At 42.6% G+C, this 26,735-nt stretch overlaps 1 protein-coding gene and 1 long non-coding RNA gene across 6 annotated transcripts in view; both read right to left on the reverse strand.

Annotated features, from left to right (window-relative positions):
• pld5 (phospholipase D family member 5) overlaps positions 1 to 16,792 on the reverse strand; it is a 46,753-nt gene extending 29,961 nt beyond the window's left edge. The window contains exon 1 of one of the 2 annotated variants that reach the window (XM_023828151.2): positions 16,302 to 16,792. In XM_023828151.2, coding sequence (XP_023683919.1) covers positions 16,302 to 16,478 — 177 coding nt within the window. In that variant the 5' untranslated portion in view covers positions 16,479 to 16,792. Of the gene's footprint in view, positions 1 to 1,723; positions 2,017 to 16,301 lie in introns of those variants that run through there. The other variant, XM_023828152.2, reaches the window with a different exon arrangement.
• A 1,020-nt stretch (positions 16,793 to 17,812) lies between these two features.
• On the reverse strand, positions 17,813 to 23,562 carry LOC111852337 (uncharacterized). 4 transcript variants are annotated; one of them, XR_002840206.1, is made up of 4 exons: positions 23,366 to 23,562; positions 21,895 to 21,994; positions 18,691 to 18,743; positions 17,813 to 18,240 (listed from the first exon to the last, which is right to left on the reverse strand). It is a non-coding gene; the product is annotated as an uncharacterized lncRNA (long non-coding RNA). The 4 variants fall into 4 exon arrangements; XR_002840205.2 differs by having other exon boundaries at positions 21,895 to 22,104; XR_011989449.1 differs by lacking the exon at positions 18,691 to 18,743.
• Between the last annotated feature and the right edge of the window lie 3,173 nt (positions 23,563 to 26,735).

The raw sequence follows: 26,735 nt of genomic DNA on the forward strand, positions 1-26,735 counted from the left end.
TCCCATTTAAATTTCATTTTGAATTTTTATTTCACTGTATTTAATAAAATGTGTTTTTAATGAAATTTTAAAAACTGAAGAAAAGAAAGAAAAGCATTTAAGGATCCTGAACACGGTGCAGGTTTTTCATATATATAACATTTAGTTGCTATTATCTCAGCCTGATACTATTCAGTTTGACGGTTTGTCTTGAGGTGATACAAGTCTGGAATATGCATTATTATTACTATATAGGCATAGAACCGGAAATATTTATACAGCCAGCAGTAAAGTGAAAAGCCCACACATTGAAATCATAAAACAATATACAGACATATTTATTCTGACAATACACTGATATAAAAGAGCTATTTAAAAGGAAACTTTGCTATTAACCATCGGTTCTTGGACAAGATTTGATTCAGTGCCTAATAAAAGTCTGGTCTTGACAGAGCTGCACACAGGAGACCAGTTCGTGCAGGAGAGCCAACCAGTCACATAGACTTACAGCAGCATTTCTTCCACTGTCTGACAGTTTCTTCCTGTATCTGTGTGCCACCATTATGTGCAAATTGAACATTTCTTTCCTACCAAATTTCTCCATGCCTGGAGGATGGTTTAACTACACTGAATTACAGCAGGGTGACTGTACGGCAATGTTCCATGCGAATAAGGAGGTTAATTGAGTTGTTCCATCAACCCTCCTCTGAACAGAGGCTGCACAAGCTGATAAAACAGATTCTAAAGCAACCTAAAAGATCTTAAGGACCAGCTTATTCTATCCTGAAGTAAAAGCAACTCTTTGGTGATAAAACCATGCACATGCACATGTTTTTTCCAAACACAATGAACAGGGCACAGTTTGTCCCTAGGACCTCTCTCAGCATGAGTTCTGGAAGAAAATTATCAGCATTTCAAAACTACTCTTGCACCTCCCCCCCAACATGTGAGTGCACATGAACACAGACACACAGTATCACGGCCATGCTGGCCCCCCCTGCTCTCTGCCCTTGTTCACCTGCCGCTATCTGTGCCCGAGGCCCACCATAACCAGCGGGCACTGTGCCCGAGGCCCACCATAACCAGCGGGCAGGGCGGACGCCCACCACCCCCCCACAGCAAACAGCATGATACCGGCAGGGTGGGTCAAAGTTAGCCCAGCTGATCTCTCCGAGCACCATGCTGACGCTCAAAGGAGCAGTGGGCATGGAGGCCAGTTGCTGAACCTCTCACCTCCACACCCTGCTAAGTGAGAAACTCAGCCTGGTGATACAAACCCTTCATCTGTGTGTTTTACCAGAGAATTAATGGAACAAGCTCCAACAAATCCTAGTGCCTCTTCTAACCATAAGACACCCACAAGTAATTGCCCACTCTGCACTGTTTCGATGGGAAAAGACAGTATAAATCATGATTTTTTTTGCGAAGCCCAAAATATCCACCTTTTATACCACAGTCCAAGCAAGACACCAGCCAGCCACCGCATCGTCAAAATTTCCCAGAATGCATCTTCTGACTAAGTAAAAGTTTCATACCCATAATGAAGAGCCAGGGAAAAGTTTTGAACAACATACGAACTAAAGAATTCCAAAAAAGACAAAAAGCACAAAAAAGCAGCAAAAAAAAAATTAAACAGCACAGCAATTAAGCAGAGCGGTCAGTTGACTTACTGACTGACGAGTCACAGGTTTCTCTCTGAGGGGATGAAGAGGAGTTAGTAGGACAGAGAGGAGCAGAGGCTCACCTTCATGCTGCGATCCGTACGATGACGGCCACCACCGGGTGTCACCCCACCCGCCCCCTTCTTCAGGCAGCCCTGAGCAGAGATCAGAGAGCCTGAGAGACCCCAGGCTGTGCGCGCTCACGGAGATGCGTGCACCCCACACGCTGTGCCGTGCTTGCCCTGCCGGCGCTGGCTTTTATGGGCCGGTGGCATCAGCGTGAGGAGCGCGACGTGAAACGTGTCGACAGGAAGCTGAGCATAGTGGCATCAATCTCCCCCTGCGTGCTCACACTCTGCACCCCGCTGGATGAGAGAGAGAGGGAGGCAGGGAACGAGAGAGAGAGGGAGAGAGAGAGATCCACCCTCCCTGTCCCAGCACACTACGCCCCTCCCCTCTCACAGAAAGCCCTGTACTCAAAGTCCTGCCTCCTCCCCACAGCTCAGCAGCCCACCCTGCAACAGCAGCTCCGCGCGGAGCCAGCGACAGTACCTGCTTTCAGCGAAGTCTTCCAAAAGCTCAGCTCACAGAAATAGCTGTTTAAAATTAGACACCGGCGGCACGGCCTTCGGTAGTTAGTTAACTCCTCTGGCTTGAGTTTAGGAGAATTATGCGAAATCCAACATTAAAAAAACAATAGATGGTATTTAATCAAATCCTAATCTCTGTGCTTGCATCATCTGATACACCTAAATACACAGGAAACTGTGTATGCTGCTTAATCGCTGATTCATTAAAATGATTTAAGGTACACTTTCACACCCTAAAAACAGCAAACAAAAATTATGGCAAACCCTCCAACCCACTATCCTTGTTTTCCTTACCCTGATATGAACTGAGCCAATTTACATCTACACTGTACATTTAAAGAGAAAAGAGTACTCCCAATAGAAAACTGTCGTCAGGGGTAACAGGCACCAAGCCCCCCAGACACTATAGACCAAAGATTTTTCTTCTTCATTTAGCATAATAGTAAAATGAAGCCCATCCACCCAGCCTCCATCCACTTAGGTAGTACAGGGTTACGGGCAGGCAGTAGCCGATCCCGGGCAGGCTGTAGCCGATCCCGGGCAGGCAGTAGCCGATCCCGGGCAGGCAGTAGCCGATCCCGGGCAGGCTGTAGCCGATCCCGGGCAGGCTGTAGCCGATCCCGGGCAGACTGTAGCCGATCCCGGGCAGGCAGTAGCCGATCCCGGGCAGACTGTAGCCGATCCCGGGCAGGCAGTAGCCGATCCCGGGCAGACTGTAGCCGATCCCGGGCAGGCAGTAGCCGATCCCGGGCAGGCTGTAGCCGATCCCGGGCAGGCAGTAGCCGATCCCGGGCAGCAAAGGGCATAAGGCAGGAATACACCCTGGACAGACGTTCATACACTAAGGCCAATTTAAAGATGCCAGTTCACTTAACTGCATGGGTTTGGATTGGAGGAGGAAACCAGAGAACCCAGGGGAAAAGCAGGGCAGGAGCAGGATTGAATTTCAGATCTGACATGTTGCTTCCATGAGGAAACATCGTACTCTGCTGTGAAGCAGCTCTCTATTAATGCTGACAAGCACCAGCTGTTTTGATCTGGAATCCACAGAAGAGGAAGCAGATACCAGAAATTAATTGAAGAGCTCTAGATGCTATCAGTTAAATTATCACATGTCAAACATTTAAGCTTATTTTCAATAATACTGGGAAAATACTTCGACTGCATTAGTGCTGCTGGGTCTCTAGTTTCATTCAAATATTTAGATATTAAATACAAGGCGCAGCAGAATATGAAGGGGTCTGAAGTAGCTGTATTTAGAGGCCTCAACTATTTAGTGGCCTAACTTCCACCAGAGGGCACTCCTGGAGTGCCATCTCCTGGCTGAAACACAGACAGGCTTCTAGGGACCGCAGCATGTCAACGTATTCACACATATCAAGCTGGCCCAAGGCAAGCATGTGAAGGCCAAGCTCCCAAAAACAGATCATTACAGATAAAATCTGCAAAGAAAACAAGTGGTTATTACTCAGCATCTCTCTCTCCTAAATTAATGGATATTTTTTTACATCTCACAGAGGCAGTTAAGTCCCATTCCTCACATAGCATAACCCTAACAGAACTGTACAGCTGTAAGTGTGTTTCACCACCTATCGTGCTACCTGTTGCCATTTTTCATCTGCCACATATTTATTAAAAAACTGAGAATAAACACAATATTGGTGTATTTCTATTTTTTGGTTCCTGGCTCCCTATGGTACAATCAGAAATATAGGATTATTTCTTTTCCTGATGCAGCAGGAAATACAGCCAAAGTGCTGTAGCATTTAAATTGAATAGAACTGAATTTAAATACTTTAGTCCAAACCACATCCAACAATGGAAATGTTCAAGTTCATTTTACAAAAACAAAAAAAACTATGATTAAAAAGATTGGAAATGCTATGAAGGGGTTATTCTGTTGGGCATCAAAGGTAACACTGATATCTTTTGAAATCAAAACATTAGTTAGTTCGTCTGAAACTACCAGGGACTGGTGCTGACCACCAGGAACCACCATTAATCTTGCATTTGTTTTGTTTTTTTTTTCTTTAGGGGGGGGGAATGTTCAGAGCAGCTATTTAACCTGTGGTATAAGTGACATATCTGACCTCTTCAGCATATTTTTGCTTGCAGAGTCCTGCCAGACATAAAAATCATTTTGGAGCAACTAGCAGCTGCACACAGAGTGGGAGGGAAGCAGTGAGTATAATGAGAGCACTAGCAACCATCCCTGGATGGGTGACAACTTCTCTTCTGGAATTCAGAGTCGGGGGGGTGGGGGGGTTACATTCTATAACAGCGGCTTAGGACACATGTATGCATGTGACACAATCGAACAGCAGCCGATTCCACAGTAACAAAGTAAATTGAGTTAGAACCAACAGACGACCATTGCTGGGAAGCCCAGGATATAGGGGCTGTGTGCCCAGTATTCATACATATAAACACATAAGCCATTTAGATTCACCAATCTACCGTAACTGAACTGCACAGCTACGATCTCTGCCGTTTCCATGTTTCCAGTTTGCTAAAGGTGCAACGGACCTGGTAGGGAAAACAAGGCCTCCCTGGGTGAGGCTGGGTGGTTCCACGTGGAGAGCATCAGCAGCCCTCTTATACTCCACGCCAATCACATTCACATTTATGCTGCTGACGTCATTTAGTGCTTTCGGCAAAATAGAGTCCTTGCCACAGAAGTAAACATTGGCGTGGGTGGCTAAAAGCTCCCTCCTAATTAATGATCTAATTGCAATTGTAATTACTTCTTGTTTCTTTTTTGGATGCATTTGGCTTTCTGGTTAAAGTGTGGGTTGCAAGCCAGAACGAACGCAAAAGGTCAGGAGCTACTGAATACAGGGTTTCTTAAATAAAGGTTTTATGAAACCCAGCCACACCAGAAGCAGGAGTCAGGACCCTTTTAGATACACAATATGCTATGAATAACAGCAAGGAGAAAAACATGGCCGTCGATCACGCCAAAAAACATCATCCTCACACAGCCAGTCTCTTTCCCATTACAGTCTTAATTAATCCTCAGCTGTAGTCGCATCAAGAACAAAATAACTTTCAATATTAGAAACAGCAAAAGTCCAACTCATTTACAAAGGAATCAATAATAAGTAACCCTTTTGCATTCATCATTAGTCATATGTCCTGTCACACACTATTGGCTGTTAATGTAAGGAAACTTGCTTTGGGGTTTGTTTTTTAATATTTTTTTTTTTTTAATTTTGAGGCCTAAGTCTTGGGGGTGTCATAAATTTCGAGCATCAAGCATAACTTCGGACATTTTGCTGTGTCAGCTTCCCTCATAAAGCAGACTGAAGTTTGCTGCTTTGTCAAGTGAAATGACTTTTTATATTGAAAAGTATGCTCATAAATCCTTCCACACATGTATTCTCTGTTCTCAGAATGAGCAGCTAAATCAACCGTGGGATTACTCCAAAGTCAAAGACCAGCAGGGTAACAGAGTTTGGCTCTACACTCCAGCTGGGATGGGTATGGTTATCCTACACTACCAATCATCAACTTCCACCGGTGACTTCACTGGTTCCCACTGGGTTAAACCAGTCAGTGATGATCAGTATATCATAATCCAAGTTTAAACCCTCATTACTCCCATCAAATAGCCTGTGACAACCTAATGATGACAAAAATATAATTTCTTAGGAGATGCTTCAAAATATACAGATGAGATCATCTCCCAGAGGTGACGTTAGGTCAGTTGCAAAGGTGCCCTGCACATGCACAAAAACATGCACACACAAACACTGCATCGGGAGTCCTGGTGGATTTGGAAAGTGATACATGCCACAACACTGATATTTCAGCACTTCCAATTACGAGTTGAACAGTAACTGGATGTTGATGTAAACAAAGAGGAAGGAGAAAACATGCCTTCAGCATGAGTTTAAGACAACCCAAGGCCCCCTTCCCTGTTAAAAGCCTAATCTGTGTAAACCCGTATCCTCAAGGAATCCTTGGATGAAGCTTTAATCCTAAAACAAACTCAAAATTATAATTCTAGTTAGCCGTAAATTACCAAAGAACCAGAGGAGCACAAGATAGGTTAGCAAATTACAGCTCGTCCCCACTGAGGAAGTACAAACTGAACCTGGTTACCTTCTTCCTCTTGACTGCTGCTGAGTCCATTCCTGAGACACAGGACTGCATTTGAGTAAAAATGAGCCAGTGTGGCTGCTTATGTTACAAAGACAGTATCAGTATGTGCAGCAACTCAGAGTGGCTGAAGTCCAATCGAGAATGACCCATCTAACTCGTCACAGTGGTCAGGCAGAACACCGTCACAGCGTTCAAGCAATGTCTTTAGGACAATGCATTCAGAATGTACAGGATACCCTGGGCCTTTGTCATTCTTTCTAAAAATACAGTGAGGAATGGTGGACAGTACCGGGTCATGTGATCTCCAACTTGTCATCTGTACTGGGCTGCTAACTATGGACAGACTGGGATGGTAGTAAGTCCTTGAGCTTGTGATACATGTCTCTGTTTCCAACATATCAAGTTGCTTCTCCCAGTGCTTGCATGTTGTGTGGCCCAAATGCCAGCAATGCATGCAGAAAATGTTCAGCTACATGTCTGGAAGAGGATTTACGAACATGGCCCCTTTGTAAAAGATCAGAGTTTCAGTTCGAGGTGGTGAAGTATCACCTGCACAGAGCCAAGCAGATGCATGATCTAATATGAGACTTTTCCCCACATTATTAGCTTGGACATTTGTCTTTACCAATGAATAAAATTTTGAATTTGGCCAATAGATACCACAATACAATATGATCACTCCATCTACTACAACTAAAAAAAAGATTCTTTGTCTAATTCTGAGAAATAAGTGTAAGCTCCTTTGAGCAGCTTTGAGTCAAGTTGTTCAAATTACTTCTGAAACAGTGACATTTACTGAGCAATATGCTTTTTCCTTTGGTGTGGTAATATATGGAGAAAAGCCCCCCCACCCCCCTACTAGACATTCTGTGGTTTCTTTGAAGATCCTCCCGAAAGCAACTGCAGACAACATGGGATCCTGAAAAGCTGTATTCCAGTTATGGAACAACAGTAAAAATGTCTAAAGAGTGGTAACTAAAAGAAAACCCAGACCTGATACATCCCCATGTATGGTCTCCTTGATCTACTGAGATCTTTAAAGCATACTACTGGAGAAAAATAAACCATTAAATCATGGCCCAGTCTCCCAGCAAAACAGAACAAGGGGCTACAATATCTTAGGTCTGAGTCATTTTGTGGTCACCAAGAGATATTTACCATTAGAGTTTAGTACAGAAAATGGATGGATGGATGGATGGATTCACCAACAAATTACTCTGCAAACATTCAGTGGAACAGCATGATGGAAACAAGTACAGTTCCAGATAATGGTGAGTATCCTATTAAACCAATAAAACTCAGGAATTCCAACCTACTTCCAATGAACAGCCATTCTCTCTGACTTAACAGTGTGTTGTCAAGTCAACACACATCAGTTAACACTTGTTATGCCTTGAAAAGTGCCAAAAGTACTGTTAACTAATAAACTGTTCAGGAAACTGAAAATTCAGTGATGACAGAAATTCATATTACAACCAGGGCTGCTATACCAGGTTTCCACATTCAGCTAACCCACTCATGGACAATCAGGGAGTGTTCCAATACTAAATTGTACTTTTGTCAGCAGTTTCTGGAGATATACAGAGTTGAGCTTTATTGATGTAAGACTGTTAACAGATGCAAAGGCAATTCCCCCCACCCCTGGTAACAGCTTAGTAATGGACAATCTGTCAGCTGGTATTGTATGGTTAAACGTCCTCCCTTTGGGAATGCATGAAGTTGGCCTCTTAAATGCAGCAGTATTGACTGCTGTTTCCTTGGCAAAGGGACCCAAAAACCTGTGAAGGGACCTTTGTAAGACTGACATGAGGAAATATATCAAGAGATCAATTAGCAACTTCGATACACTGAAATATGGGGTTTAGCAGAAACTTCACAGCGAGAATCCATCAATTTTTACAGGATTGCTTATCCAGTGACAGCTCCCCGGGGAAGGTCTGTGCTGGGGTACTGGAGAGGAGGGTCCATCCATTGGTCGATCCTTGGATACAGGAGGAACAATGCGGATTCCATCCTGGTCGCAGAACATTGGAACAGCTCTTCACCCTCACAAGGATATTGGAGGGGTAATCGGAATCTACATGTGTTTTTGGACTTGGAAAAGACATACGACCGTGTCCCTCGGGGGGTCCTGTGGGGGTGCTTCAGGAGTATGGGGTACAGGGTCCGTTGTTGTGAACCATCATGTTCCTGTATAAAGCAAAGCCTGGTTTGCATTGTGAGCAGTAAGTCAGACTCATTCCCGGTGGGTGATGCACTCCACCAAGGCTGTCCTTTGTTGCCAATTATGTTAATAATTTTTATGGACTGAATTTCTAGGCGCAGCCAAGGAGCAGAGGGGTCTGATACAGGGACCTAAGGATCCCATCTTTGCTTTTTGCAGACGAAATCGTCTTGTTGGCGTCATCAGGCTGTGATCTGCAGCATGCACTGGAGCATGTGGCTGAGTGTGAAGCGGCCAGGATGAGGATCAGCACCTCCAAGTCTGATGCCATGCTTCTTGACCAGGATAGGATGGACTGCCTTGTCCTGCAGGGGGATGAGTCACTGCAAGTGGAGGAGTTTAAATATCTCAGGGTCTTCTTCACGAGGAAGTTGGAGATGTGTATTGGTGCAGCATCAGCAGTAATATGGATGCTGTACCATTCTGTCGTGGTGAAGAGAGAGCTGAGCTGGAAGGCAAAGCTAACGCTATGGGTGACATTATGATCATTAATTATGCAAAAACACAAATGTTCAAGCTGTACCACGATACTCACAATATTCAAATTGGTGACGATATGAATGTTCATAAGTTCATAATCACCCCCCCCCCACTGTCCTCCTTCTTGGTGTTGGCTGTCTCTTTAGTTTTTCCCTGAAAATGCCATAGATTAAGGCTTAACTAGATGATTACGGTACTCGATACATGCCATTTAAGTTTGTACTTTGAGTATAATATGAATATTTTTATACTTAAAGATTTACTTTGTCTTTTCACTTTTAACCTATACTTCTAACTTTTGTAGAAGTTTATGAATAATAGTTACAATGGAAAAACATTTTACTGGCAGTATGTAAGATGTGTATCTGTAGTCAATCACAAAAAAGCAAACCTTGAGTACTGTACTAAACAGGATATTAAAACAACAAATAATATACATTTCAACATATTAAAAATCAAGTAAACCACAGAAAACTGAATAAGTACTATCGTCAATATTAATAACAATAACAGCAATAATAATAATATGTAATTGTAAAACTGGTTCATATTTATAACAGAGGAAATTGCTTAGCTTTAATATTTAAATAACTTATCCAATTCATGTAAGTCATAATAGCATGGTAGCTTGAGTTAACATGAGTGTGTGTTCGGGGCAATTTGTCAGATTTTAACAGACTACCCAGTGCGTTATTTCATCGACACTCTTTGTTAAACTATTCAGTGAATTCACATAAGTTTGTTGTTTTTATATGTTGATCAAAGAGGACAGCCTAAGGATACCTTAAGCTTAAACATGCTTGCCCTTTCTAATCTGATAGTGTTTAGTCATTAATAAAATATTGGATATTAAATCGTTCTTTGAAATGTCAATTTATTACATTGTGTGAGTATGGGGCAGGTTGTGTACTTATTGTGTAATTAAATCAATATGAAATTTGGAATGAATATACAATGCATATTAAACTGTGTATTAAACCCTTGTCTTGCTTTTGGAATAGTTATAACCATTCAACAAGGCTGTGTTTTCTACTAATTGTGGGAAAACTCAGAGAAAATTAAATGCGAGACAAAATGCCCAGGTATTAAAGGATATAAAATCCGTACTTCATTCCGGCCCCTCTCATATACTGTAGATACATTCTCCTTTCACATAAATGTATTTTCACTCACATACATACATTCTCCTTTCACATACATGTATTTTCACTCTCAAACACAAATTTTCCATTTTCCAGTACTAAATATGTGCAACATTCCATAAATTCTTTGCAATAATTCAGAATTCTACTATGTTGCAATTACTACTTTGTAATAGAATTGTAGTAGAGTTATGGAATTGCTTTCCTAGATGTTCTAGGAATGATATATGCCAACTTTGGCTTGAGACATACAGGTTCTGGATTTTGCACATTCTGCATGTACGAGCTCCACCTCAACATGACCATTACATGATAAGTCAAAAGACAAAGATCATTTAAACCATGAATAACAACCTATTTATCTCTGAGCTGTGAATGTCACTTTACAACCCATTTGACTTAAAAGTATTAGAAAAATTCCCCCTCCACTGAGTAACAATACCTAGAACTTCCTCCTAGAAGAGAACAAGAATTAGCCACTCAGACACCAGTTGGGTGAAACCCCCCCCCCCCCCCCCCCCCCAAGGAAGTCATTATTACAAAAATAATGAGGTCTTGTCCTCCAGAATTTGGCCAGCTCAGACACACAGTTCCAAACTTCCCTGCCTGTGTCATTAAGGCAGACTGTGGTGCCAAGGTCCAGTGGATTGTTCCATTGGAAGGAAGACAAGGGTTTACTGGGTTTATCTTCTGCTCCACTATATAAATAAGCCAGGACCAGCCTACATCTGCACTGCTACACAATTTGACGTACTGAAAAATTAAAAGTGCAATTTATAGGTTTTTAGTGCCAAGTTGTTGGGTGTGTACAGTAAAACATGCAGCTAACTCCAGTGGAGATATCATCCATAACAAGAAGTTTGTTTTCTATGCATCTAAAGGGCAGGTGTTAATTTGAGATGGTTAATGCAGCGTGCTGCTTTTCTCAACAACAAAAAAGTCAGGAGAAACAAGCCATATGGGATAGAAACAACCAACTGGACAACAGTCATATATCACATACTCATGAGTAGCAGACCACTGTAAGCACTGCAGATGACTCTAAATCACAGTCCAGCAATAATTTACCTTATTTATGGTGATGTTATCTTTTAATACATTTTCTTCTTTTCTGAGCTATTCCTTCTACTATTCATACCCAAAATTACACTCTTGTAGAACTAAATCCATTCTCACTTATTGAAAGAAGGCAATTTTCTTCAGTAGGTTCAGTTTAATATCACCTCCTCTATTGTAAGAGCAACCAATCTTGAAGTATCAGTGGACTCTGCCTGGCTAAACGGCACATTTTTTAGCTTTCTGTTTTCTTATTTTCTCTCCTGACACTAGCTTTTTATGATATCCATATCAGCACAAACGAACTGCATATAAAATAAAACATCTTCACAGCAGACTCCAGACAGGAAAACACACATAATCACAGTCGATGTTGGTAAAAAATGGTGTTAAGATGAAGATTAGAACACTATGACAACTGCCTCCCAAAGGTTCAAGTGGTTCCGTAATATTTATTGGTGATTTTACAATTGCTTATTTAGTTTGATATTGTAATTTTTGTTTATATCATATTCCTACATGCATAAATAAATGCTAACCTGAATACTGAATCAATGGTTCTATACACCGTTCAGTACTTCTGTTTAATTTTCCAAAAATAGTAATTTTGGACGATTCTTTTGAAAGCTTCTTCACAGGGCAACAGAATCAAAAATAATTACATTAACATCAGCAGCGATCATGTTGTATTGAACATTAGCTATGAATCTGACAGTTTCTAAGGGCACATCTGCGATAAACATATTATGTAAATGTAATTAAATATTATTAATTATTGTGTGCGCACACGCACACACACGCATATACACGCACACACACACACACACACACACAGAATGATTACCAACAGCAAACAACATCCTGAAGCTTCCATCCGGTATGAGCCTGCATGACAGCAGAGGCCTCAGAGTTTATGACCATGCAAGGACCACAGGAGAAGCAATAGCAGCAGTTAACAGATTAGATGCTAGATGAAAGCAAGAGTAGCTGATAAGGTTAAATGCAAAAAATAAATTTTGTAACGTTCACCATTTGCTCAACTCAAAAAAATATTCTGTAAAATAAATGGGGTTAAACATTTCTGCATGTATGATGTATGAACTGTCCAAAGTCTCCATATTTAACTATTGCTATAGCACTTATTCAAATAAAAGATCAAATTTACACAGATAATATAAACCTGCCACTGCCGTCATCAGTATGTGATTATGAATTTTACGTAACTTCCTGTAAATTCAGTCACAGATGCCCACTCATCTGCAAACTGATACTGAGTAACTGACAGCCATCGGTGCCACATTGTAACAATCGGCAGCATTACCACAGCGGCCTCCTTCACCATTGTGGTCATGCTTTCTAGCACTTAGCTGCTTTCCCACAGACATTCGGTGATACAAATAAGAACAAGAGAAGAAGCAGCTTCACTTCATAGTGATACTCAGCCTTTTTCCCTACAATTCATGGCCTTTTAAATAGAGGGGCCGGAACTAATGACCCAACCATGCCATTCCTTCAAGTACAGATTACTTGATGCCACTAGACTCAGTCTCTTACTCTTTAATTAGCTTAATCACGTGAGCATTATATAGCCAAGTAAAAAAATTTATGTTTAGTTGCCCAGATGAGTGTTTAACCGCCTAGACAGTCCTAAGGAACTTCAAAAATCACCAACTCATAAAGCAGGATAGTGTTTATGGCTCAATTAGAGTTGTACATACTTACTGAGGGTCCCCACTTAATACAAGAAATGGCAACCTTGAGGTTAACAAGTCCAGCTAGTAAGGTCATTAGTTCCTATGCACATGCCCTCCAAAACTGAGGGTTGCTGGTTCACATCCCAGAAAGAGCCCTCCTGTGGTGCCCCCGAACAAGGTAGTTAACTCAAAATGGTCCAACAAAAATAGCTGCAATAAAATGATTCAAATAAATCGCAAATCCCATTGCCATAAAGCATCAGCTAAGAAACTCATTGCAATTGTCATACTTGCTCCCCTAAGAAAGGGGTGTTAGACACAGGAAAGATAATGGTTTGAATTCAAATTACTGGATATCCTATTTAACTAGATGAATGTTTTTAAAAGAAAAAACAAACTTTTGAGTGACGAACAGCACATTTCATTATCTTCTTATGAACGGTGTGATCCAAAATACTGCTAATGATTTTGTTTAAAATGTGTTAAGTATCTGGTAACAGCAGGGAATCTCACTTGCACACCGATCAAGACACTGGCTGGAAGATACTTCTCGGTGACACGTTGGCCCATCAGCTACAAGGATTAAAGCGAACTGGATTTTAGGATCAAGCTTGAAGAATAAAAAAGGCTTGTGGTGGTACATTTGTCAGTGCTGTGAAAATGGCTACAGGGAGCCTAACCCCTTTATCAGATGCTAATCGCTCAAGGAAATTAATGGTGAAAACGTGCATGGTAGCCAATGTATAACAGAGGAAACTGAGTGTGTGGGAGCCTGAGACCGAGGTGACATACAAAGCATATTCATGTCCAAGAGGCCAAGGAGGGACACTGCAGGTACAGGGACAGTGGAGGAGACTGATACATCTGGAGCCATTCTTCTGTAAGCAAGGCGGCCGACTTTCAAGAGCCCAACAGATGTCCTACATACTGGAGTGACTTATACCGAAGTTCAGTTAAATCCATGTTTGGCTCAAATGCATGTTGACTTCTGTAAGGCTTCTGTTATGGTGTGTGTCTACTACACAATGAGTATGTGCTCAATATGCAGCCCGCATCTTGCCCATCATCCAAGGCCATGAAGTGCTAAGAATGTTTAGTACTATAAAACAAACACAATGCAGAGAATGTTGCCACAGATGGCGCAGTTGAACTAACCCAGGACCCAGGTTTGAATTGCGAAAAAATGATATAGCAATCAGAATAAAAAGGAACTGAAAATGAGTTTTCTAATAGTTAAATGACATTTCAGAGTATTTCGTAAGACATTTTTTTGTAACACAGATGTAGCTGTTGAGGAAGGAAACCGTCCAATACTGGCGATACACATCAATGGGCACCCCTAGAATCGATAGAGTGGCATCTTAACAATTCACCCGGAGTTGCTGTATTCTTCTGAACAATGAAGCATCAGAAGCCAGAACCTCACCTATCTGACCACCCAGCCAGCAATTAAAGTTCAACTCAGGCAAAATGGTTGACGGGGGTTGCTCCCATGTGAGTGTGGGAACTCGGAGGCATACTGAGGAGTAGAACCAGCATTGCTTCAATACAGCGATAGCACATCTGCAATAACGACTTTGCTCTGAGAGGCTCTTTCTGGTGAATTCAAATCAACTGATTTAACAGGGGAAATGCAGGTTGCCCCAGTAGGGGGACAAAATAGATTAGACCTCAAGAGTCAAACTGATAGCAAGCAATAGATGTGCAGGGTGTAGAACGTAATCATTTTCATGTGACCATATGACCTGGCTAAGCAGGAGACTCGGGCACATAAAAAAAACTATCACAGCTATGTTGCATAATTACTGGTAAGTGATAACCATGCAGGTGCTGACAGAGATCTTAAGCACCCATTCTCAAATCCCTCCCAAATAAAAGACAAGCGTGGAAAACATTTTAATCAGAGCACCACACATCTGTACTTGAAAGCCCCATAAACCCATGAAAAACCTTTAATACTTCACGTGTTAATTTGGCAAATTAAATTTGACACGACCCACACAAGATATAAAAAGAGATCAAGATAATGAAAGCAATATTTCATGTTTCCCCCCCAATGCCGTAACCTACTTGAGAGTTACCATATTATTCCAGAGACAGACTGTCCTGAGAGCATGACAGCACACATCAATGAATGATAAAAAGAAAAAACACGATTGCTTTACCACTTCTCTGGAAATGCTGTGGCGCTTTCTGTCATGCTTAACATAGCCAATGGTTACAGCCCTTTCATAACTCCAGACTTGTTTTATTGTCAGCACCCGTCGGTCCCGCAGGGGTGGAGGGATGCAATAAAGTGACGCTCACGTGGGCACGGGTCTGTATGATATTGTGGACTGGGGGGGAGCTTCAGCACACAAGCCCCTGGGAGCCCGACCGCAGCAGGTAACTGCATTTGTTTGCTGCCCCCTCAGCTCAATTATAAATGCCCCTTCCACGGTTGCCAGACCACAGGGTTATGGAAAAAATTAGGAGTCAGGCCCAGGCGGCTTGCGTCTAGAGCAGGGAATATCCCTCTGAACACTCAGGGTGCTCGTGAGCCGTTCACAACCCCATTGCTCTCATAACGGGTTACAGGTTGTACGCAGTAGGAAATGCTTAACTTTTACAGACCGACTGACCTTAAAATCACAGCAAGGCTGGCTGCAACTGTATAAATCAAACAAATCTTTCAAAAATTTATTCTGGACATTAAAGACTGAATTAGCTCTGAGAACATGACAGGAGATCCTCAGGTTCGAAGCCACCTGGAATGTGTGTGTGCTTTTTAAAATATTTATGCTTCAAGGCGAGAGCTTTGCAGGTCTTCTGAGGACGGGTACATCTGCAGACTGTCCCACTTGTAATTCCTGTGGCGGTCTCGCCCAGGCGCAGGTTGCTGCCTTTACTGGCCGACCGTTAAATGTGCAGCGGCTTCACGGAAAAAACAGTCGCCACACACAGCTGACTGAACACACTTCGGGCAGGCAAGAGAGTCGGTCTGCAGGGTTAGTGCAGAACTCTGTAAGTAAACTTTTAAAGGGGGATTAAGGAAATAAGAGACTGAATGAATCAAAAGCAGGGGAAGAAAGTCAGGCAGGTAAAATTATGTCTACAAAGAGAAGCCTCGGCTAATGGGCATTACTGCTGCTGTGCAGCCGATAAGCAGTGAAAAGAAAGAAAACTAATCAATTTTCCTTCACGCCAGCGTACCTTCTTCATGCACAATCCTCCCGTTTTCACTTGCGATGACCAGCGCATACCAATTAAGGAATAACCCGTAAAGACTACATACCAGAGTCAAGACCCCAAGCATGCATTATTCATTTAGTTACATGTCAAAAAGTAGAGATGGCCAGAAACAGGTTCTAGTTGGGGGGTTACTGTCTTACGTGCTCGAGCTTGTCCCTCCTGCTGAGCCACACGCTGGCTGAGTAGTCTTGCTGCTGCACGGTGCTGTAGACGGTGCTGCCCATGCGAGTGACTGCCAGGCCGGGTGGCTCCAGGCGACCCTTCAGCTGCAGATGCTCGAAGCCACCCGTGGGCAGCTGGCCGTGCTTCACATCCATCTACTCCCACCTGACCAGAAGCCTCACAAAGTGCAAAGGATCCCAGCCGGGCCTCGACGTGTCTCCATGAGCCCGTTTGGGGTCCCTTCTGTTGCCCGCTGTGCCCACAATTGCAATAGAGTGGGCAGAGCTTCGGCGTCGGCTGCTGGAGCTACTCTCTCCCTCTCCTCTTTGCTCTCCCTCTCACTCTGTCTCTCAGACAGCTCCGGCTGGGAATCCCCCCCCCAAGCTGCACAGAAGATGTGGTGCAGAAGAGTTTCTGCAGCTACTAGGGTGTGCACCAGGCAAATGGCAGTGGGGGGACTTGGCGGGAGGAATAAACATCTACTTCTGAAATTTCCACCGGCACAAAGGTGAAGACTGCATGACCCAAATTCAGCTAGTTCCTCCCGTACATCAGCATCTATTACATCCAGTCATGTTGCAAACAGGACACTATGAAGTATTTATTTCCAGAGACTAAAATGTGGACTCTACTGACACGCACCTATTTGAATGGCCCTCCTCTACCTTGAGAGCTGCCACTTCACTTGGGGTGGCGAACTGTGACGTGGGGATTGGGGGGAGGGGGGGCATTCTCCTTCCAATACGGTCAGCTTTAATGGCACCTGTGCCAGGGAAAGGCCATGACTCACTCTGTGCCGCGGGTGCAAGCCTGCCAGGTTCCCAGAGCTCACTGCAGGCAAAGGTGAAGGAAGCAAGGAGCGAGAAAGGATTTCCAAACACTAAACCAAGCAGGATTCCCCCACTTGATGCGGCTGAATGCCTCTTTAAAAATTTAATGATTTACTGCAGCTATTAAATATTCATAGGACACCTCATGCAGTCAAACACCCCTAGGAACTGAATAAAGAAGTAAAGAAACACCTCATGCACTCATATAAACTGGATATCACTGGAAGGCGTGAGAATGACAGATCCAGAACGAATCAGATATGCATCTCTGAACCTTAACAGTTATACTGGTTGGTGTTGCTGACTCAGTGTCACTTGTTCATCCAGCACGAGAGAGAGAGAGAGAAATAGAGCCGCTAGCTGCTCTCAGCCAAACTGAAGGCCGTCTTTCCGGCCCCATCACATTCAGATCACGTCAGGGGAGAGTTATCAAAGGGATCGGGAACCCTCTGTGCGGGGATGGCTGCTGCGGTTTGCTCTGTTGCATCCAGCCTGGTGTTGCGGCTTTGCCACAGTGAGCTTTGAGGACAGGATTGAAAGGGGCTTTGTATTTCATGTGGAAAAGGCCAAGTACCCCGCCTCCACCACCACCTCACTGTTAGCATCAGGGACGGCTCAGCTAAGCCTATGTGATGAGGCATGTAGGAATCTCCTCAAAATGCTTTTGTATGTATAGTAATTTATTTACATATCTATGTTGTCACATTTGACAGCTTCTGGCCAATAGGATTGCAGAAAAAAAGCCTATTTGTTTATTGCCCTTGAACAACCGTTAAGAGACAGATTCTATCACAAAGTTTACTGTCTGCAAAAATTGCATAGGCTCTCAGATTGCAACTTCCTTCATCCACGTTTTAAACTGGGGCAACAGTGATCTAGAGCCTGAGTTTCAAAACATAGGTCCTGTGTTCTGTAGATTGGAAACCAGTCCATTGCAGGAACACAAAGAATGAACTTTTTTTAAGAACGCCGCGCATGTCTTTGTGTCTCCGGTGAGATAACAAAACTACCCCAATTATCAGCCAGAGCAGGTCTGCGGGCTGATTCCTCTGGGAAATCCGATGGGCAGTTCTTCACAGTACAAGAGCTGAAAAAACCAGAGCTTTAAAAATCGGTAGTTTCACACAGCTTAAACACAGAGCAGCATCCAACCTGCTGAAATCAGACCATGATACTTCTCAGCGGATGGCAGCCTGCCCGTCTACATTTACACTATCTGTGTTGGTCGCGATTCCTTGCATATGCTTACAAAAGAATCAACATGGCATTGAGGTAAACAGCTGATATTTATGATTCTTTACGCTACCTGACACATATGGTGCAGAAGCAAGCCTCCATTATACATGACGGAGAATGAATTAACCAGCCAATGAACAATCACTGTGGCGTCTTAAGAATGAACATTAATGCAGCCATAGTAAATACCACCAATGAGGTAAAAAACAATTTAATACATTAAAAAAAATTATCCTGCAATTCTTGATTCTCTCCACTGATATTTAATTTTCTTTTATTTTTACTCTAAAGCATGAGTTACCTGCAAGACCTTCCTGCTTAATCTGCTGCATGCTGGTTGGTCCCACTGAACCTCTAGGTGTAGATTTTACATTGCATGCATCAATTATTAAAGCGCTTTCGTGACAATGCTATGAAACTATGTTTTTAAAATTTAATAGTAGTTATTAAAAATCAAAAAAAGAAAATGTTTGTACCAGACATAATAGAGTAAACTTACCTCCATCCCTATTTCAGTTGGACTGCAAGTGTTTTAAATGACCAAAACACTTGTGAACAAAAATTATACTCAGCCTTGTCCAAAGCTTAAGAACAGCACATAATGTCCCACAGAAGGCCCTACTGTGCCACCCTTAAATAAAGGCAGGTTAATTAGGCAGCTTCGAGGAGCCCCTTCTGCAGAATATATACTTGCTTCATGACCACCAACACTAAAAGGCACAGTCATCGACAATGTTTCAGGTCTTCGTGTTTCCTTAGACACCGTGAAGTAGAAGTATCTTAGAGTCTTTGCACAGCTACAAGAATGATTTCATAAATGCACTTAAGCTAAAAGGTGGCCTCTCTAACATGTTTTAAAGAAAATCAACCCAAAGAGCAGAACATTTCAGCTGGGCTTGGAGCAATGGCAGTGCAAGTCCTTTGAATGCCCAAGTACAAGAACATAACCCTACGATGAAATTACTGTCTAAAAAAGGCAATATACACTATACATGTATGTTTTAATTCAGACACTGATGGCATATACAGCAAATTGTAATATTATACTTGACTACCCTGATGCTCTCCAGTTGACACAATGTGCCACAATATAGTCCGTAATTTTTATTCATTTTCTAAGTCATAGAACGCCTATCACAGGAAGCACAGGGCACACATTACAGGCAATTTAAAAACAACACTCCACTTAACGTGATGCCGTGTGACTGTGGAAAGACACCAGAGCCCCCAGAGGAAAGGACACAAACACATGAATTCCACACATGCAGAGAGAGACAGGGTTCAAATACAAAATGCCTGAGGGGTTGGGTCACATCGCTACCGCCATGCGTACTCTACTGCAGTGCTGCTACATCAGCAAAATATGTGTCACTGGCAGATAGTTTTATAGCAAGGCATTTGGAAAACTACTAATCATTCATTTATTAAGATGTATTCACTAAAACATGCAGCTGCTGATGTCCAGGATTGGGCATGTACTACAATCCAAAAAGTTTTATTTAAATGTGGTTGTTGAAGGTCAAGGGGTGTGGTATCTTCTGGTCAGCCCTGGAACTGAATGCCTTTAATTCCTTAAAAACTGGATCTGTCAAGTGCAGTACTCAGAAAATGCCTGATCTTCCTGTATGATATCAGGAAGATCAGGATTTTTCTGTCTGAAGATGAAGCTCAGCTTCTAGTCCAAGCACTTGTTACCTCGCAACTAGACTACTGCAATGCTATACTAGCAGTTTTTCCACTTTGTGCTGTCAGACCAGTGCAGATGATTCAAAATGTGGCAGCATGTCGGATATTCATTCAGCCCAAACCATCTCGCGTCACACACACCTCCTTGTCGGTCCTCACTGGCTCCCTATTGGGGCTTGAATCAAGTTCAAGTCCTTGGTGCTCAATAAAAAGGCACCCATCCTGATCAAAAGGCTCGAAAAGACCTATGTCCTGTCTCTCCTCCTTTAGTCAGCAAGCACCTTTTGGATCTCCAAGCAAGCAGTGTCACCCCCAACTGTTTTCTTGTGTGGTTCCCTGTGATGGAATAAACTGCCAAACCACGTTCAATCATCAGACTCCCTCTCCACCTCCAAGAAACTCTTCAAGAGCGATCTGTTCCATAAATTTCTCTACCAGCCTGATGAATTTCTCTACTAGCCAACATGTATGTTTGTAGTGTGCTAATTGCCTCACTTTTACATTACTTTGAGCAGAGGCACCTGCTAAATGTGTAAAATTGAAATATGATGCTGAATCGCTGATGCAAATTAAAGCACATTCTCCTAAAATTTTAGGATGTCCAGATTTGTACCCCTGAATATTGGAGGACAACACCGCCCACTCTGTCAAGTCAATGGGGGAGGGGGACGGGACAACACTACCACCTGTCTCAGCATTGCTGCAACTACTGGATAGCAGGTAGAGTAGAGGTTAAGGACGTAGACCTTAAGGATTTTGGTTCAAGTCCCAGAAAGGCCTTTCCTGTAGTGCCCTTCAGGAAAGTACAGAACTGCTCCAGTAAGCGCGTCCAGCTGTGTTTTTGAGCAAAAATCACATTGAATAAAGACTGTTCAGCAGTTTCCATAAAGGTACATAAAAAAACATGAAGGAAAGAATGCACATTACGTGTTTAGGGAAATTTTCACCATGATGCTACACTTCTTTTCCAAGCAAAGACAGTGCCGCAATTGTGCCAGAATGTAATTAGGTGCAAATGTCAGATTTGTAATTATTTTAGCATTACTGACATGACATAACATTTTTTAAAGTGTTTTGAGGAATGGTCTGTATGCTCTTAATGGATATGCCCTTTTTTAATGTTCGTTGCACAGTGGACAGAAAATCAATTAAACCAGCCAATGATGGCCAAGCTCAATACCGAGCACAGTTATCAATTATGTGGGTTAAGAAAAAAAACATACAACTAGGGATCCTTTTTCCCTCTGAGAAAGGAAACAAGCCACTTTGGCCTCATAAATGGTAAGTCCCTTTCCGAAGTTTATCGTATTTTATTCAATTATTGCTAATCCATCCATCTTCTAACCACTTATCAGGGATGGTCAGGGATGTGTATCATAAGCAGCATAGGGCAGAAGGCTGCGGTACATTTATATACCTTTATTGTAAGTCTTTAGACTGTGAAAAGAAGCAGGAGTGCCTAAATGAAATCTGCAACACATGCAGAGGACATGCAAACTTGCAAACTCCACACACGCACCCCAAAAAGTGGTGTACAGAAAGCCATCTCAAGACACACAAGAGAGTAAACCTTTAAGTAGTTCGCTAGACCAAAAGGGGTCTTATCTGGTGTGTGTCCCATATATATATATATATATATATATATATATATATACACACACACACACACACACACACACACACACATATGAGTCACCTACTCTATGTCATGCTTCATTGGAGACCAAAGTATATTATTTTTTCCTGCCCAAATGTGCCAGAGCCCAGGTCTAGGGAAAAAACAGAACTTCTAGGAACTAAATGAAATGACAGTACTGACCTCCTACTGGTAAATGCCCTTTCACCAGCATGCTCGTGACATGTCACCATGCTCCAAAGTGTGAGGTGATCGTCAGCATCCTGGAAGATGACGGCACCCCCTGCAGAGTTACAGGACAGCCGGGTCAAACAGTGGGAGTGCAGGAAGATGACCTGTCATTGGTGCCGCTGCCATGTTGGAGGAAGGTCTGCGTCCCACTGGCAAGCCGCACTGAACAACATCAAAATCATTCTTAGATTAGGACCAGGTGTCTATCTTACGTTTAAGGTTATCCAAAGTAAGAGCCTCCCTTTCTCAGCACTCCAATTCTGCTGCCACCCCACGGATCTCCCTGCAAAATCTTACTTTTATTCTTATCACTTTTCGTCACACTGGGGAACAGAGTCATCCATCAGAAAGGCCAGCAGTCTCTCTGTGTGACTGGTAATTCAAGCCCATGTCAAACTGAAATAGGACCCCCTTTGAGGCTGAATTCAATGGCATCAAGCTGTACCTAATCACCAGAAAGAGAACTGCTCTGGGCTCACTTTTTACTATATGGATTAAAATATTACCATTCCCCTTATTGCCCATAGAGTCTGGAAAATAATCATGAAGATGTGGCAGTGTAAAACTTTCCTGAGACAAGAGACCTAACACAAATGTAGAGATTAAGATCATAGTAGAAACATTTGGACAAAACGTGTACAGCCCTCTCTTAATTAAAGTAGTCTGGGGAAAGAACACATTGCTGGAAAACGGGTTGTAGGTTTGTACGTGGTTAGACAGACGGCAAAGACCTTTTGGTTAACAACAGAGGCAGCGTTTTCATTCTGCAACATCACCCAGCTATCAGTGGATTTTAATGTTGTGTATAAACATTTAGACGCTAGAATCAACCCGGCGTCTGTTTTCACTATTCGCTGATCTGCGGTCTGGTTTCATCAAGTCTACATGTTCAAGTAATTACGTCGCATATTAAGATAAAGGCTCCTAATTTTAATCAGTTTCAGATTTTACCACTAGATAGTATTAAAGTGAAATTAATTCAGTTCTGACTTTAATTTCACTTACTTGCTAATGGCTTCATAAGCGATAGCCGTCCGTATATGACCGATAATCCTCACATAACCCCAAAGTCAAGATTTCAGATCGGATTAATTAACAGGTCGAAATAACTCTTGGGTTGATTGTGGTGCAGCAACCATTCGCAAATACCTAATAAATAAATAAGTAAAACTTTAGTTTAAGAATGATGAGGTTTATGACGAAAAATTATACCAGCGAAACTATTCTGCGGTTGAAACTATCGTACGGCATTTGATACACATTGAACATCACGCAGATCATCTATTTTAAGCTCGAAACTGTAAAACGTTAAATGCCAGAGTTCATTCCTTAATGGACATTAAGAAGGAAACCGATGGTACAGTATGAGGTTTTTAACATTTAAAATAAAAAAGCAGCCCGTTAACGAGACAGCCGGGTTCACCTTTGAAAAGACGCTATCACCCCGAGCTCGTGCTCCGGCGCGGCGCGAGCAGCAGACCGGGCTCCCGCTCATCCCTCGAGCTGCGGCTGACAGCCCTTCACGAAGCCAGCAACAAAGCGCCTGACCGCAGGGCCTGCCGTAGCCTTATCCCGCATAATAAGCCCCGAGTAATAAGTAGGAAGCAGGCTGTGGGAGAAAGCTACACTTTCCAGTTTAACAAGCAGAACTTTGCCTTCCACGCAGACAGGGAAAAAACAGCATGATTTCCCAAGAGCAGGAGCTAAACCAGCTGGAGTGTAGCCTTCTGCTACGCTGTTGCTCAGATGCATTCACATGCACAAGCACTAACAGTTAATTGTAGTCCATTTGTATTTTGTTAGTATATTAGAGGATGTATTTGCTTTTTAGATTAAAGAAAAGACATTTACATCTGGCAAAAAGTTTAATCCCCTGTGATATGCCTGGGCCCCAAAAGTCTGGTTTTCCACTGGTTTAGCTGGGAAGCTATAATAACATGTTGGGATGCTGGTTTGGTGTTACGTGCTGCAGAATGTGCTAAGCCAGCCTGCGGCAAAGTGAGATGAGCCCCCCCCCCATCATTCCTGTCTGATAGACGCTGCAGTGGGGACCGTCGATTAGCCTTCTCTGTCTGAGTTTAATCGGTGCTCATCAGGATCAGTGCTTCCTGTCTGCCCAATTAAGTGTCTGAACTGGTGCAGGCAGTCATGAATCTATGTGTGAGAGTCAGGATGTTCCTGTCTTTGGTACAGAAAGCCAACAGTGTTTGAGAAGAAAGGGTGATTCATGAATCATGACACCAACCCGCCCATAACTGTCATCATGGACAAATGTAATTGTAAAACGATTAACACACCAGGATGACGTAACTCCCTAAGCTGGGTGCCTGAAGGCATATCGATGTTGTCTTGTGGCGATGGCTTCAGGAGATCCTGACAGCAGAACTCCGGGAAGCTCCAGCAGGAGTGCATGACCATGACTCCTGGGTACTCAGTTTGGAGCTTGACAGTGGGCTCTCATGATGGCGTTAAGGAGGACAATTCTCTGTTCCAGTGCTTTCTACCAGCCCAGTGAAATGCACATTTGACCATTCATGGACACTCAAAGAGCAGACCGGGGGCTATATGCAGGATATAGATATTTATAACCCCCCATATGTGCTGTGAAATGTAAGTTACTATTTATATCATACTTGTTATTGTATCTTTTGTAATGAATTTGGTACAAGGGCATAGAAGGACAATAAAGCAGAAAAGACCATTATCAGATGAATTTAGAGGTGGAGCAGAATGTGACACAAATGACACATGGTTGTAAACCACAGGTTTCCTGTTGGATGATTTGATTTAGTTTGGCTTGAAATTAAAATGACTCCTGCTAATTAAGACTGCTTCGATGTTTCATTTCCCGAGCAGGAAAGTTCGCTAATTGGATTGGTTGCCCCCAATTAGGTCCTTCCAGCCTTGAGGAATGGTGTAGTTCTCCTATGAGAGATAAAAGATGATTTTTTTTATCCAGAATTCTGAAGATTATTCATTATCTTTCTTTCAAATGCTGATGTTTTATCTTATTTATGGATAGTTTTAAATGTGATATATATATATATATATATATATATATATATATATATATGTGTGTGTGTGTGTGTGTGTGTGTTAAAGTCATCAAAATACAAAATTGTTTAAATATGCATGAACAGTCAAGATTATTGACACCCTTGCATTTCAGGTATATCATGTATGTTTTTGGAAACACAGAATATTTAAATTGTGTTTAATTTTACGTCATATTACAAAAAATTCCTTTTTTCCTTCCAACACTGAGCTCCGTAAGAGTAATTAGGTATTGAGAGCAGGTTAGACATTTTTAACCAATAGCATCTCATTTCAATGTAGGACCTTAATTTGTGACCCTGCTTAGCATAGAGTGCAGGGCTGGGGGTTCAACCATTAGACACGGCAGGATGGTTATGCAGCAGGAAGCATTTGCTCTTGGAGAATCAAGATCAGTATTATGCTCTCATCTGCTGAAGTGTCAGGGAAGGAAATTAAAATATATACTTGGAATATATTGAATAAGGGTGAATTGTGTGACAATGTACATTAGACACTAGGAAGATTGAAGATGCATCTTTCCACTCATTTGAATGATTTGCATTATTGCATTTTTGTGTTTAAAGTCATAATTTTTCTCAGTTTCAGCATCTTTTTCCCCTACTAAAATCTATGGAGTAGAAAATCTGTCTTAGCACTGCAGAATCTCTCCCTGTCTTTTGATATTTAGACTGCAGCACTCTCTCATTGTTGTCTTCTCCTATTATGTCAGCGATCACGCTTGGAGAATCCTCCAGCTGTTCATTCTGGTCTTCTCTGTTTTCCGAGTCCTTTATCTTCAAGGCATTATTTAAAATCACTTCTTTATTTTTGTCTGGAAAAAAAAACTCATTATGTGAAATGAAATCCAACCCTACTGAGCTAAGTGGAGCCTCAGCGCTATTACTGGTGAGGGACACATGCTCTCGAATCCATGCGGTCAGTATCATTGCATGTAGCGAGATGTCGATGCACTCAGCACAAACCCTTTCAAGGTCGACGGCTAACTTTCGGCTCAAAGTCGTTGCCTACGTTAACCTCTTTTGTACGTTTCACAGAACATTTCTCATAGTCAAACACTCACCTGGCTTGATTCCCAGGGCCAACAGGGTGCCATGGCAACCGACATTAGGAGGCCTTCCAAAGTGAGAAACAGGGAGCTGTTCTGTAAGGTGGGGTGCCAGAACTCAAGGTCAACACCCGGGGAATCTGAACTGTGGTGATTTGATTGGGGGGGGGGGGGGGGATTCAGCACGTTACCGTTCCTGCACAGAGCCCAGCCTCCCTCTGTACATTGTTACTTAACGTCACATATACACTGAACATGACAGTGACATCAGGAGGGTGCTGATAAGGGTGGAAACGATTAGTCACAATGTTTCATGTGTGTCATCGGCTGGATATTTCATTAGGTCACTTTGGATGTGACTCCTTTCTGAAGGGTAGTCCGCTTCTGGGAGATGAATCGGCAACCTTCATAAGTCTGTGGCTTCTGTCCTCTGTAGACTTCCAGGTATGAAAAATAACATTATAAAGTATATTGCAGCAGGAGTTGACTCGCCAAAGCCAGCCTGATGTTTGTGTCTTTGGTAGCTTGAAGCTGAGGTAGGAAATAATTACAAGTGTCTTGCGCATGACCAGTCTAAGGCTTCCTGGGTACTGGAGCGTGTGAGCCATCACAAAAGTTCTGCTTTGTCCTAGGAAGTGGTACTGGACTTCTGTTTGGTGTTACCAAACCAGGTTGCAGCTAGACAGAAGGT

This window comes from Paramormyrops kingsleyae, chromosome 3 (assembly GCF_048594095.1).
Source record: "Paramormyrops kingsleyae isolate MSU_618 chromosome 3, PKINGS_0.4, whole genome shotgun sequence".
Classification (NCBI taxonomy): Eukaryota; Metazoa; Chordata; class Actinopteri; order Osteoglossiformes; family Mormyridae; genus Paramormyrops; species Paramormyrops kingsleyae.